This window comes from Struthio camelus, chromosome Z, assembly GCF_040807025.1.
Source record: "Struthio camelus isolate bStrCam1 chromosome Z, bStrCam1.hap1, whole genome shotgun sequence".
NCBI classification, from domain to species: domain Eukaryota; kingdom Metazoa; phylum Chordata; class Aves; order Struthioniformes; family Struthionidae; genus Struthio; species Struthio camelus.
In genome coordinates this window covers 74,028,755-74,042,746 of record NC_090982.1, presented here as the reverse complement: position 1 = coordinate 74,042,746, position 13,992 = coordinate 74,028,755, and the positions used below count along the sequence as shown (strand labels likewise).

The window sequence follows — 13,992 nt, the reverse complement described above, 5'->3', positions numbered from 1 at the left end:
AGAGTCTGATGGAGTAACTCTTGGGTTCTGGCAGCACTTCCTTCATCAGAGTTTCACTAGGCGCTGTTATTCATATGGCTTGTGCGAGCATAATATCTTACATGTCTGTCTCTGTTAAATTTGGCTCCAAGTGGCCTATGAGTTCTAAAAGCTGATAGTTTGATTCTTTGGGGGAGAAGGAAAGGGAGCAGGAAGAAAGCAGAAGAGTAAACTGGCAGATTGTAGTGAGACGACACAATATTATAAATTCAATTTTCATGGGGAATCAGGCTAAAGTAGATAACACTACAGTTCTACTACAGTTTTCTTTTTCCAGTTCTAGTGATTGTTACAAGTTACAGAAAAGATGTATGATATTTATGATGAGTTAACCTTTTAAGTAGTGATTGCAGTCAAGTCCTTTATGTTTTCTCTGATCCTGGAAATATTTACTGCAGAATTTTGCCTATTTAAAAGATGTCAACAACTAAATACCAGTTCTGCATGTGACAGCAGGGAGGTTCTGGGTCAAGCATGAACTCCTTTGAGTCTGGAAGGCCTCAAATTGTAATTTATGCTCCGTGAAGTTCTAGCATAATGGCCCACAGCTGTAAACTTATGCACTCCTATTGCCATGTCTCATTTCTTGTGGTTGAGCTGATGGTCTGGGAAGGTTTGAAAACTGCTGCTCTCCCTTAGTACCGCTTACATAGCAGTGAAGTCAAATGTTACTCACTGTGCTGTGTCCAAGCCCTTGCCCAGACCCTGGGAGGAGAATTCTGTTGGATTTGCAGTAAAAGTCTGACTGTCTTTTGCTTATGATGTTCCAAAATATCCCCAAGTCAGTGCAAGTTTTATTTTGTTTTGTTTTAAGCTTGAATGACGTTTACTTACAAGGATATGTTTACGTTCTGAAATCAATTTTTACTGATTTATGTCTACCTCTCCTAGGCAGGCAGAAAAATCTTAGACTATGTTTCTTTCTTACTTTTACTCCTCAACTAAAATACCTTAAAATATTGCATTTATTGTATGTTTTACAAGAACCAACCTGTATTTTCCGTTGGCAGTTTATCCCTCTGTGCCTTTCCAGCTGTGGGAAGAATGTACGGATACAGAAATCACATTGTATTGGAAATATCGAAACAAAGGATTTGAACTCTTTTGCCAGACAGAAGTGCTCCACCCTGATGGGAAGGCAGAACTGGTATGAAACCTGAATTTCATACACAGAAGCATAGTAAATATCTTTTTGACTTGGAATTAAACATATTTCCCCAGCCATCTGAATGTACTACCTCTTGGGAGGGTGCAGAAGCCTCTGTTTTCTGGATAAGAGCTCCCAAGCTCTGTCTCCACTGATGGTGTCTTCCACATGGGCACCGCTTGTCCTGAGTATGAATTAGTGCTAGCGCTTCCTGCACTGCTGGCTGAGGTATTAACCTAACTGCTCTGCGTGTGTAATGATGTCCTTTGCTGAACAGACTGAGGTTTGTTGAAGTAGATGAAAATATGAATGGACCTTTTAATTGCTGTTATTGTAGCTATTGCCAGTTTTAGTTGCTCATATTGTTATAACTCGTATCACCTTATAAACAAGTGGTAAAGAGGTGTGTTGAAGGAGCAGACTTTGCTGCTGCTAGCCCAGGATCTTTCTGGGTGCCATTGACTATACATGGCAATAGCCTGTCTGGTTCCTAGTAATGGACCACAGTGGAGTTTTTCTTTCTGTCCTTCTCCACCTGCTTGAAGAAGCCTGTTTCAATAGAGTCCTCATCTTGCTCCGCTTCTTTCACAGACAGTGAGGTTGATCAGCTGTTTGCACAGGTATTGTGATTTCCCTTCAGCCCTCTTCTTACAAAGGTAGCTTGGCTTTAGCATATTAAAAGACATTATAAAGATCAGGAGCAACCTGTGTTCTGCCTCCAGTATCACCTAAGAACTGTTAGATCATTTGATCTAACTGCTGCAGTTGGCCTTTGCAGCAGACCGTTAGCATGCTCACTTTTCGACTCTTGCCAGAACTCACTGACCCTTAGGAGGAAGGGGCGGGGAAGACCGGGAAAAAATGTAAAGAAAAGCAGCAGCAGCAGGTACTGTGCGTACGTCTAGAACAACTTCCTGCTTATGTGAACTGAGTAAGAGACCAGGCAGGGTGAGGATAAGGTCTCAGCAAATTCCCTCTGCCTTGCTGTAAAGAGCGGTCATTTTACAGACTATTGCGAAGGACTTCTACTTAGACCGTTACACAAAGAAGGCTTGCACACCTCTTTTTGGGCCTCCCAGTCTTTCGATCTTTTGCCATATCTTTTTTTTTCTTGACCGTTGTTCCGTAATCATGTTTCCTTGTTGAGCTTAACCTGCTGTTCATAGGATCTAGAGGCAAGACTAGTTCCGTAGACAAAAACCTCTTTCTCGTAAAACTGATCCAAACTCTTATTCTGCTCTGTTGTTCTGTTCCGCAGCATAATAGTTCAGGTGTGCAACTCCAGTATGCCAGCATCACTCTGGGTGGACTGCAGCCGTACACCGAATATACAGTTAGAGTACGCTGTGGGGCAGCTAAGCACTTCTGGAGGTGGAGTGAATGGAGCGAAGCCCGAACCATCAGAACAGAGGAAGCAAGTATGTCTGGTCTATTGGGAAGGGACAGCTGCAGGCTGTTCCTTGATTGCCACCTGTGTTCACTATTTGCAAAGGCCTGTTGCGCGCATAAAAGTAGAAGCACCCTAAGCAAAGTTTAGGAAGGAAGCTGCTTAATCAGTTCTCACCCTACATGCCAGTCTCTGGCACTTCATCCAGTGCAGGCGGTGGGAGATCTGGGCTGGAGAAATTGTGCAGAGGTGAGAGCAAGGACCTGGGAACTACAAGCAGAGAAAGGTTTTCTAGGGAAATGAGCCAAACATTCGTTCATTTGGAAGAATGAAGACAGCAAGAAATTAAAGGATAAAATTTTGGCAAGACCTGGGGGGACATGCAGAAAGAGAGATTTAGGCAGCTGGATCCCTTCAAAGAGAAGGAAACAAACTGATTATCCTTTCTGCACCTAGAACATCTTGTTTTGCTGTGTTTATTGCAGCTCCATCGGGGAAACTGGACATCTGGAGAGAAATTACACCAGTTTTGGGAGGGCGGAATGTGACCTTATTCTGGAAGGTGAGACATGGGTACAGAAACAATAATGAAACTCTACATGAAGGAGTTGGAAACTTCTCCCAAAAACTCTGACGAGTCTGCGTGTGTAAGTCCCGAAAGGGACTTAATAGCAATTCCGTATGGGAATGTCTTTTAAGAATCTAACACAAGTATTATCTGTAGCATATTTCAGAACATATGTAGCTGTATGATGGTGTGCTTTCCTGGCATTCGGACATGTGTATGTATGGTTTTCCAAACATGGCAACAAGACAGATGCCTTTACTGAGATTTGTACGTTTCCATTTCAACCAGTGTTTGTCTGCATGTATCCAAACAAGTGCTTGTGTCATTACAGAAGTAAACTGTTTTATTACAGCAAAATTTACTAAGTAATTGGTGTTAAAATTTTCTACTACATACATAACTTTTCCTCCAGCTAGCACCAAGTTTTCGAGCAAATGGAAGAAGTGTTTCCTATGAAATAACCTGGGAGAAAGTAGAAGGGGACTCTAAGCCTGAACACATCTCCGTTTCATCAGTCTATAATAGCACAAGGATTTCCATTGATAACTGTCCTTACAAAATCAGTATCGTGGCAAAGAACAATGTTAATTATTCACTTCCTTCAGTAGTGATCATCCCTGGAGCTACAGGTAACAGTAGCAGTACTTTCAGCTAAACTTAGCGTTCCATTGCAAGAGTTTTGTTTCCTCTTATTTTATGTGAAGTGATAATTTATCATTGTGGGAGAATATATTGTAACTAAAATCCTTGCTATTTGGAAATGTGTTACCGTATTTTGGCCTATAAGGTGGTATCTGTTTGTAAATTAAGCTGAGGTGCCTTGATCAGTCCATCTCAGCAGAAAGTCCACAGGAAATCTGCGTAGCTCAAAACACACGTAGCCTTACGCTAGGCCTCAGTCCTGCAGCAAGTGCCATAGATGCAGCCAATGACTTCGTGGATCTCTGCACGTGATTAGCCTCTTGTGGCTTACTGTTTATGGCTCCGGTTTTCTGTGGTTCAGTTCTTTGTGCAAATGCATGGTACTATAACTACTGGGTGGTTTTGAGCAATCAAGCTCTTAATAGATAGAGATCAGCTTTCAGTTTACGAAAGAGCTGTATGTCTGATAATGAAGGAACACACTGATTTATTAGTGTTTAAACAGCTCAGCACAGAAACTGTATCAGCCCTCATTTATGCATTAGTGGTCTCATACTGCAAAATAATTTTTATTTTTATTTTTTTATTTTTTTTAACTAATAGGCACTGAAAAAGAGCTCAGCAGTTCAGAGCTTAAAGACGACCGGGTTAATGGTACAGATGATGGCATTTTTATTTCTTGGGAGTCTAGAAATACATATGACGGTTACATTATCGACTGGTGTAACTTTCCAACGTCGCAGCCCTGTGATCTTCAGTGGAAGAGATTTGGGCCCCACACTTCCAGTGCTCTGATCAGCTCAGGTGAAAGCAGAACAATTTTTCTTTCTGATGTCTGTGTAATAGTTCTTATGCTCTGGGTCTTAACTGAATTTAACATACAAATCCTGTGGAACACTGTAATTCTTTGAAAGCGGGTGGCATCATGGTTTGCCTAGTAGCTGGATTAGACACCGCACATATATCAGCACCACTGAGGCTGTTTCTTGGAAATCGGCATAATGTTTTGGCAAAACCTCTTCTGAGTAGCCTGTAATAAAGTCTTGAAGGAGGGTAGTGAAGTTAATGAAGGAGTTCAAAGTCTTTTCAGCAAGACAGAAGCAGAATGGAGCTCTGCCTTATCTGTAGCACAGGTCAGAAGTTTAGACTCGGGCAATATAACACCGACTGCTTAGTGAGAGGTTTAATGCTCTTAGTGTGCCACAGAGAATGTGTCTCGGCACCAGTCCTTGCTTAGCACCAGTTGTGTGTTTCTATCCTGGTGGTAGCCATTAGACCTGAATTCTTCCTGGCTGTGTGAAAGTCATTCTGATACACTTATGCAACTGCAGGATTATAGCCTTCCCCAGGTCTCTGCCAGCTGAGTTCCCGTTGGAATAAAATATGTTTGATCAAAATCTGACCGAACACGTTTCGATATGCAGCAAAGAAACTGCACTTCAATTCATACAAACACATTGGGGTGTTTTTTTATGGGAGCCTGCCTCCTCCCTGAAGGAGAGTGCGATAAGAGCCTTATCGGAGAAAATGTTGTCCGGCTCCTCGATGGGTTGCGCTTGGGTAATGTGCCTGGGAGTGAATGTCTGTGAGGGTGGCATGGAATTCTTATGTATGGATGCATGTCTACCTTAAATAGTCCACAAAGATGACCTTCGCTTATGTCAGAAACAGAAATGAAATTATCTTGCTCTTTGATGCTTTTGGAGTCTAATGTGCAGTCGTCTGAATACTCTAGAGCAATAAAAATGTAAAAAAACCAAACCAAAAGGAAAAAGAAAAAAAAAAAGGAAAACTTCTCAATTCTCTGTTTTGATGAGAATAAGTATTTTCAATTCACGTTGTGTACACTAAGAGTTGGCGTACTCTGTGTTCCCTTCAGTTGACTTAATAGCACAGTAACACTCAAGGAAGGAAGATTTCTAATGGATTCTAGTTCCCTGTATAAAGCAGTTAAGTAAAAGCAGAATCCCAAGAAAGCCATTTTTGTAATCAGTTCGACTATTTTCTAGTTTCTTTTGTGCCGGGGGTGAGATACAACTTCCACATCTATGGATCTGTTGCTAATACAGCCTCCTTATTGGAGAAGAAGACTGGTTATCTCAAGGAGCTCCGTAAGTTGGCAACATGTTTGGGGTTTGTGTATTTGCTAAGTTGTTCTGTCACAAATGGGGATTTCACAGGCTTTTTCCTGTAACTGGTTGAAGATGCGTTTGCTGTGTTGTTTCTGTATCACTGAAGCATGCAGAAGTTGTAAAACAATGCACATGGCTTACATGCATAGAGGATGTTTTAACTACTGCAGTGACCAGGCAGCGTCTGCATTAGTCAGGGTAGATAAACTAGGACTATGGTTAGCAGTCATTGCTTTGTGTATAATGTGGACTACATGAATGCTTTGTGAAGCTGACAGGTTTTTGGAGAGCTTTGGCTGTGTGATGCTTTTAAATACAAGTAGAATTTAAACTGAAGTACCACTTGGGAATTTAGAATTGTTTCAGGTAAGCAGATAAACACTCTTGGAAAAAATGGCAAGTTTAATATCAATTTTCTTTCTTCCAGCCCCCCTGCTTGACCCTACTGTGGAACAAGTTCAGCTGACTTTCCACGCAGTAACGCTGTCTTGGGATTCTTATCCCACAAATGAGTCACAGCCTGGTTTTGTAAGAGGTTACCATGTTTATGTTTCTCCTGTGCAAGAGGACTGCAATTTGAAAGAATCTAAAAAACATGTTCTTCCAGGTAACTGACTAAGAAATTCTCTCATTGGTAATAGGTAAAAGGCAGTGTGTGGTTGGAGCTGATGCTGCAGTCTCTTGGAAAGGTCATGATAGACAGGCAAACTGGCACATTAGGCATGAGACAGATTTCAACACCTGCTGCTTTTGCTTCTTCGCTAATGTCCAATGTGTTATCGGGCAGAAGCGGAGTCCTGGCATCATACAGATGTATAGCCTCGGGTCCTGTTGTCCGTAACTTCCTTTAACTCTAGAATGGATTCATGCAGTGGCTGCCGGAGGAGTCAAGCTTCTGCCTCTTGCAATCCGAGTTCTGAATGAATTTCCAAAACATCTGTTCGTGGTCTACTTGGATGAGACTCATAGGAAGCATGTCAGTTTTACTAGGATTTGGGGTTTTTTAGAAACAGATGGGATGTTATTTATTTATTTGCCTCAGAATTGGAACATTGTGGAAATTCCCCATTTAAATTCCTTTACAGTGAAAATATTCGTGTCTGTGCTCTACGGTGGAGCTTCTTGTGCAGCAGAGCTAAGCTGGGGTATGGCACAAAGCCACGTTTAATCTTTTGTTTCCGATTTTCCTGCTCCACAGCCAAAACTGCTCCAGATGACTTTGATGCATTAAAATATTCAGGTGTTTCTAATACATTCAAGGGTGTGGGGGAGTTTTGGTTGTTTTTTGTTGTTTTAGGGGGGAGGTTTGTATTTTTTGCCTTGCCTCATCTCACAAGTGGGCCATGTCCTGTTTCAGATCCTCTTTGCTGATTAAACTAGTACCAGGCTGAAAAGTCTAGTTTGAACTGAAGGAGGCTTATGCAGTAGTTCTTACCAGAACTAAACTAATCATAGTGGTACCATAATTTTGCAAGTAATCCCAGTTAGGAAAGGCTTAATACATTTAAATCAAAGATTTGCTGCTTCCCAGTTTGCCTGAGCCGGCAGATAAGGGATGCAATGACTGGGAACAGGAAGAAGCTAACCCTTTTCTGCCTGGGGTCTGGAGTTGCATAATAGAGATGCAAGGGTGTTTTGTTTGTTTGTTTGTTTGTTTGTTTTTCTTCTCCAGGCAGAGATTTCTTAATCTCTGAGGATCTACAGGATTTTGCAGAAAAAGAAAGAGGCAAGACCAAATCAGTTATGTTTAAAAAGCTCTAGTAAAAGTGAATGAAAATAAATAGTTGCTGCTTGTGACAGGAAGTTATTAGGTGGTCTGCCACAGGACGGGCTGGGCTGTGGACAGTCCAGTGAGAAGGCATGCGAGTCTAGCCAGATGGCAATGAGTCAGGATGCATCATCTTTCCCAGAAGAAAGTGCACATATTACAAAGAAGATGACTTGTTCTGTTATTTTAGTGATTTAGTCGTCTCAGTTACACTGACTTCTAACATCTGGTTTCATTTTAGGTGGTTCAGTGCTATGTAAATATAGAATTGAAAACCCGGAAGAAAAGAGATACACCGTGAAAAACCTCATGCCAAATACAAAATACAAACTAGTGGTTAAAGCATATACAGGTGGAGGAGAGACTCCCATTGTTAACTTTATTTACATAGAAACGCCGTTTAATTGTGAGTATTGACACTGATAATTTGTCTCCTGGCAAAAGGATGGGAGGATGCTAGGTCAGAATAATGTTCCTTTCTCAAAGGACAACGTTTAATTCTAGGTAGCGTGCCTTTGAGAAATGATCCAACTGAGAAATAAAATGCATGCACCAACACAACAGTTTGATGCTTTTAAGTAGCTGTATCTTTTTATTTTAGAAATGAAAAGAATTTTACAACCGCAAATCTCATATCCTTCTTGGAAGTAGCTTCATACACGCATACCAGCTTGACCAGTGAGTCCTGTTTGCGAGAATGCATTAAAGAATTCTGTTTGCATTTAATTTTTCCATTGATTATAAAAATAGTTAGACTTGTGTGCAAATAGATTATTTCTATCAGGATTCTTGAATTTCTGATTTTGAAATTTATTCAGATCGCTCTTTAAATCAGTTAATGAGTTAATTCCTTCATAAGTCAATAAGAAAAGATTGTTAGCTTGAGCAGTCTGGGCAGATTTGATTTTCAAAGCAGAACAGGAAATCACTTGCCTGTAATTCTGTTCCCTTGAAAATACCACTCAGCAGTCTCAAGTCTTTTGAGACTTGTGCTCCAGGTTGGAGATACCTAATTTTGAAAAAATTGTCTGGAAGCGGGGGTAAAGGGCGAGAGGGAGGAAACGGTTCACTGTTTGGTATTGGCTTGTGTAAACAGACTTCCTATTTTACACGAGCTACCAGGGCTGCTTCTAAACCCTCACGGGCAGAGGCAGTTCTGCCTCTCCTCTCCCTCTTACGCCAGTGGTCCTGCTCCCACTCCAGCCTTCCCTGGCGCAGGTACAGCCACGTGTACAGCCACGCAGGAATCAGTGCAGGGGCAGACCCATTTCTAAAATTGCCCAGCGAAGAATAAAGGAGAACGTAACTTGCGCCCGTGCCCTGCGGGACACGCACGCCCAGAAGGCAGCAGCTAGAACAATCGGCCAGGGAGAGAGGAGAGCACTAGTTCTTTCAGTCAGGACCAGCTTGCAATAGCCTGAGTTGTTCATGCAAACATAGCCCAAGGCTGTATCTTCCAATCCAAAGGAAATACTGAGATACCTGTGGCAGCATAAAATCCTAGGAGAGCAAAAACACTGCTAATGTCTATCTTGATACAGTGCATCCACACTGGTAGTAGAGACAAACCTAAACCCAAGTGATAAATGAGATTTCCACTGCCTTAACTCTTGAAAAATTCGCTTACAGGTAAGAAGCCAATGCGAGCAGAGTGCAAATTTAAAAACAATCTAGTAATATTTCAGTTTTGTAAGACAAATCAATGTCCAAAGACATATAACTGCATCCTAGAATTTACAGCCAAAATATTTTGCAACTACTTGCAAACCACAGATCACAAAATTTCAGTGCTGAGTTAGTGGCTGGTGTCCCACGTAGACTTTAGGATGTCATTTTGTACCAGAAACTCAGGTTGTATTGACTTTTAACAGGTGAGAAATTGAAAACAAATTTTTAAAGTATTTTTCTTTCACAGCAAACGTGCTGTACCTTCTAGTCCTGCTAGTGATTGTTCCTTTGGTAGTAGCAGCTCTATGCCACTGGAAGATGAAGTGGTAAGTTATAATGCATTTTTTTCTCTCCTGTAGACAGAGAATGTAACTAAGTGTAATTCACAAACCCCAGCTGCAGCTTGTCTCTTCCAGCCTGTTATAAGGTCTCATTCACTTTTTCCTTCGAATGTCCAAGTGCGTGGATGTTGTAGGTGTTTGGCTTGCGGCATTTCCCAGACGCTCATCATCTCCTGCTGTTTCTGTATAGGTCTGTGAGTTGCTTCTGCTGGTAGAATATGCTTTGATGAGAGAACAAAAACCTCATTTGTTTTGCTGTCTTGCTTCCAGGGTGAAGGAGTGCTGCTGTCCTGTAATACCTAGTCCTAACAAGAGCAAAGTGCTTTCATTTAAACAGATTACGGTGAGATCACTGGACAAATCTCGTATTTTTAATTTTTCCAATGTTTGATTAGAAAAGTTTCACAAAAAATTGTTTTCCTGTCCTGGCTGTGTTTAAAAAATGAGTGGCGCTCATTATACAGAAATAAATGTAACCTAACATCATGCTTTGACATCATTTTGTGGAAAACTCTCCTTTCATGTGATTCTGCAGAGATCACTTTGTATTCTGGTGTCTGTTACTGCCAAGAAAACGTGAAAGCATAATCAGACAATACATGTTGACAGCTACTTCTTCCAATATTACTGTTTAAAATGAGCTTGGAGCACAACAGACTCTACCTTAGAATTGTGCACTTTGCTGTGCTCTGTGAGCTGCATCTGTCCGCCCCTCCTGCCTCACTTGTCTGTCACACTGTCAGTTATTGTAACGCGCACGAGAGCGACCCTCTGGCCCTTGTGTGGGGCTCTGCCAGGCGCTGACAGGTCTGGCTGGGATGAAGAGGAGGGCAAAATGCCTTCAGCTTCCCCTATAGGCCCTTCAAACGGTGAGCTGCTGCCTTTACACAGCGCACAAGAGGTCCCAAAACTTGGAGCGCGTCTCGCACCCTGGCGCGTGTGGAAACGTTGCCAGTTTAGCTGTTAGCATTCACTGAAGGAAGAGTTTGTAAAACTTACACCCTGCAAACTTCTGCTGCTCTACAGTTGCTATTGGTTGATGCTGAAAACTGCCCAGATAAAACCCTGGCCAAGTTTGTAAAATCTTTTTTTTTTTTTAAAGTTAAATTTAATCATATTGAATTATTTGATAAATTCCACATAAAAATCCAGCTTCCATCAAACATCCTCTGTGTTCTTTTCCTTCAAATTCAGTTCATTTATATGAAAACTCCCAACTTACTTACTTACTTACTTACAAAATTTACAATGCAATTTTAGAGTTGTTTGTTTGTTTGAAGTAATTACTCCTTTTCCTTTACCTGACCTTCTTTCATGAGTGATATTTTCTTTTATGACTCCTGTAGATTGGTTCTGAGAAAGTACTGAAAGTCAGTGACTGCGTTCCTGATGCTCTAGCAGTGGATAATAAGTCTGAAGCCCAGAAGTTGCATTTGTGGAGCCACATGTCTTCTACTCCAACAGAAGATAAGATTAATGTTCACAATTCTTCCTGGACTTACCCTAATCAAAATGGAGAGAGAGACTTTGCATCCACACTGAAACCTATAACTCACAGTTGGTTTGAAAACTTTGCTTATTCTTCTCACGTTGCAGTTCAGTCTGACCCCTATCAAAACTCAGAGCCGTCAGAAACAAGCAAGCCACACCTGTCAGCAGTGTTGTACCAGCCACAGTATTACATTGATATCTTGAATGAAGATGCTGTCTCAGCACACAGACAATCAACTGGCACAAAGAGCAGTTTGAGATATATTTCACAAACAGATGTGCACTGTTTGGGGAGGAGGCTTTGATGTACCTTGTACCAGGCGATCCGTGCAGTGTTTGGGTTACAAAATACAAATTAGAGTTTCTGAAGCCACAATCACTTCTCTTTTTTGATGAAGACTTCTTGATGAAGACTTTCATCAGCCCTACTTCTGTTAATGCTGCAAAGCTGTTGCTTCAGGAGTAGTTTAAAAATACTGACTTTTGCACTGGAATGATGTGTGCTTGATCACAAGTTTGGGCATGATGTAAGAAAGATTTACATGCCAATATTTTGTGGCCTATATTATGTAGAGGGTCAGATCATAGCCCTTCTTCATACCCTGACACAAAGAGCTGCCCTGCTGGGTAGAGGTTTAAAAACTCACTCATTCAGCAAGCAGACAGGTAAGCATAATAGATAGATAGGTTGTCACAGGCAAGGTGTATATTCACTTACTTACTTAGAATACTCCTCTGTGTGCACTTACTTACTGCTGCTCTAGCCAGCATATATTGTGAAAATGTGCATGGGACAGTACCTGGCATCACCATGTGCCTTGGGGTATTTATCAGAAGGTTAGGTCAGCCGGGGGTGCTGTGCTTGCCCCCAGAATCACCATGGAAGAGTCACCTGCATTCAGCATGGTGCATTACTTCAGGATTAGAAGTGACACTATCCTGCAGAGACGGCTCTCTTGCTCTTACTACCCTCTGCACCAACAGCCTACACCCTCCCTGCCTTCTCCTCGCTTGTATATTAATGACACTTGCTTGGGACCACAGTGAGCCAAAGCCACCATTTCAAAACAGAGTACTGCTTGGTCTCAGCAGGTGAAGGCGCATGCAGACAACATTTTACTAGTACAGGCCCTTGGTAGTAGGCTGCCACTCCCATTTCTGGTAACTGGGGCTCCTGGCACCTCAGCCTACCTCTGGAAGAACGACCCTTTTAAATTCCAAGCCAAGTCCTCTTGAATTTATTTATTAAACAAAGTAGTGTGGGGGATTAAATTAAGAGGAGCTGTTTTTTTTAAGCAGGGCAGTTATTTGTGGAGGTACTGTGATGGCACTGTGTCTCCTCTTGTATAACCTCAACTTAACTTGTTTAGGTAATCAGAGTCTCTACTTAAAATCTAAGCAGCTACAGACAAAAAGGAATTGTTGCACTGAACCACAGCTAGGCGTTATACTGTTGCTCATCAGTATTGACATAATGGATACAAGCTGTGCTGCCACAGGAAAGCCAATCAATCAAAACTTATATAGACTTTGAATAATAAAAGCATTGCCTTTTAAGTAGCAGGAGGAGTGTTCATGCACATGAAGGTGAATTAAACAAATACACAGATTATTGGGTTTGTGTTTAGAGGTATCTGGTTAAAGGCCACTGCTCTGTGTCAAAGTCTAGATTCCTCACGGAGGTTTAGTTGAGACACAGAGAAAATGAACCGGTTATCTCTTTCAGTCTTTAGACAGTGGAGCAAAGAAACACGTTTGGTGACATTTTGAGAGAAACCAGCAAAGTATTTGCTATTTGATGGCAACATCCCCGAGAAACTTTTATTCCTCCCTTAATGTTTATTTCCTTTGAGTCACAGTAAATGTGAAAGTTTTCTTTTTGATTGCTGAACATCGTGGTATCTTTACAACTTAGAAACTACTCCAAAGCATTTCATTGGAATACAAATAATACTAGCGTTTTTCTCCAGCAGTAAGCCTTTTCAAGGGAACTGTTTTGTCACTACTGAAATAAAACTTCCTCGTTGTTCATTCTAAAAAGGCCCATGCATTTAAAAAGGTTTGAAAGGTATCCTAAATCAAGGCACAAACATTAGGAATTCCGATACAGAACTCAATCAAAGAAGTCAGCCTGTCCCATGAAACACGTTTTAAAAATGGTCCAGTTCTTAGTGCCAGAGCGGAGGGCTGCAACCACAGCATGATTTCCTACTTCTAAGCTACAATTGCTGGGGCTTGGCTGCCCTACCTTAGCACAAGGCGTGACAGGGAGGGCGATGTACCCAGTGGTGCTTCCTTGATGTTCAGTGAGACGCTTGGCCCAGCAGCGAGGTTTCAGCTCAGCTCCTTTGTCTCTCCTGGGCATATCCAGCACAGGGGGAACCTCACCATTGGGAGGCAGGGAAAGATTTTACCAGGTACGTCACATCCGGGCAAAAAACAGAGCCTGCTTGACAGCAGGAAGAGAAGTTAGCCCCTCTTCATCAGTAAAACCTCCTGCTTGTTGATGGTGCTCTTCATGAAACTACCTGTACTTAAAAACACACAGGCAAGCAGGTAATTCTGAGGAAGATAATACCTTCGTATAAGTCAAAGGGTACAGACAGGGCCTTATAACTAGAGCTAAAGACAGAGACAGTATTTTTGGCAGGGGGTGGGGGATGTGTTGCCACACATAACTTTTTTTTTTTAAATCATGTCTTGCATTAGTTACGGTTGAATGAGTTCAAAACTCAAATCTTTGTTTGGTTTTCAAAAATGGAATTTGTGTGTTTTATTTTTGTCAGTTTTTGTTTATAATTCAGCTTTC

At 41.6% G+C, this 13,992-nt stretch overlaps 1 protein-coding gene across 4 annotated transcripts in view; it reads left to right on the top strand.

Annotated features, from left to right (window-relative positions):
* Positions 1-13,942, top strand: part of LOC138064461 (oncostatin-M-specific receptor subunit beta-like) — a 37,481-nt gene extending 23,539 nt beyond the window's left edge. For 3 of the 4 annotated variants that reach the window (XM_068927214.1, XM_068927215.1, XM_068927213.1), the window contains 11 exons: positions 1,050-1,186; positions 2,445-2,604; positions 3,059-3,135; positions 3,554-3,770; positions 4,387-4,587; positions 5,793-5,894; positions 6,343-6,522; positions 7,925-8,089; positions 9,599-9,677; positions 9,963-10,035; positions 11,039-13,942. In XM_068927214.1, coding sequence (XP_068783315.1) covers positions 1,050-1,186; positions 2,445-2,604; positions 3,059-3,135; positions 3,554-3,770; positions 4,387-4,587; positions 5,793-5,894; positions 6,343-6,522; positions 7,925-8,089; positions 9,599-9,677; positions 9,963-10,035; positions 11,039-11,488 — 1,841 coding nt within the window. In that variant the 3' untranslated portion in view covers positions 11,489-13,942. The remainder of the gene's footprint in view (positions 1-1,049; positions 1,187-2,444; positions 2,605-3,058; positions 3,136-3,553; positions 3,771-4,386; positions 4,588-5,792; positions 5,895-6,342; positions 6,523-7,924; positions 8,090-9,598; positions 9,678-9,962; positions 10,036-11,038) is intronic. The other variant, XM_068927216.1, reaches the window with a different exon arrangement.
* The last annotated feature ends 50 nt before the right edge of the window (positions 13,943-13,992 follow it).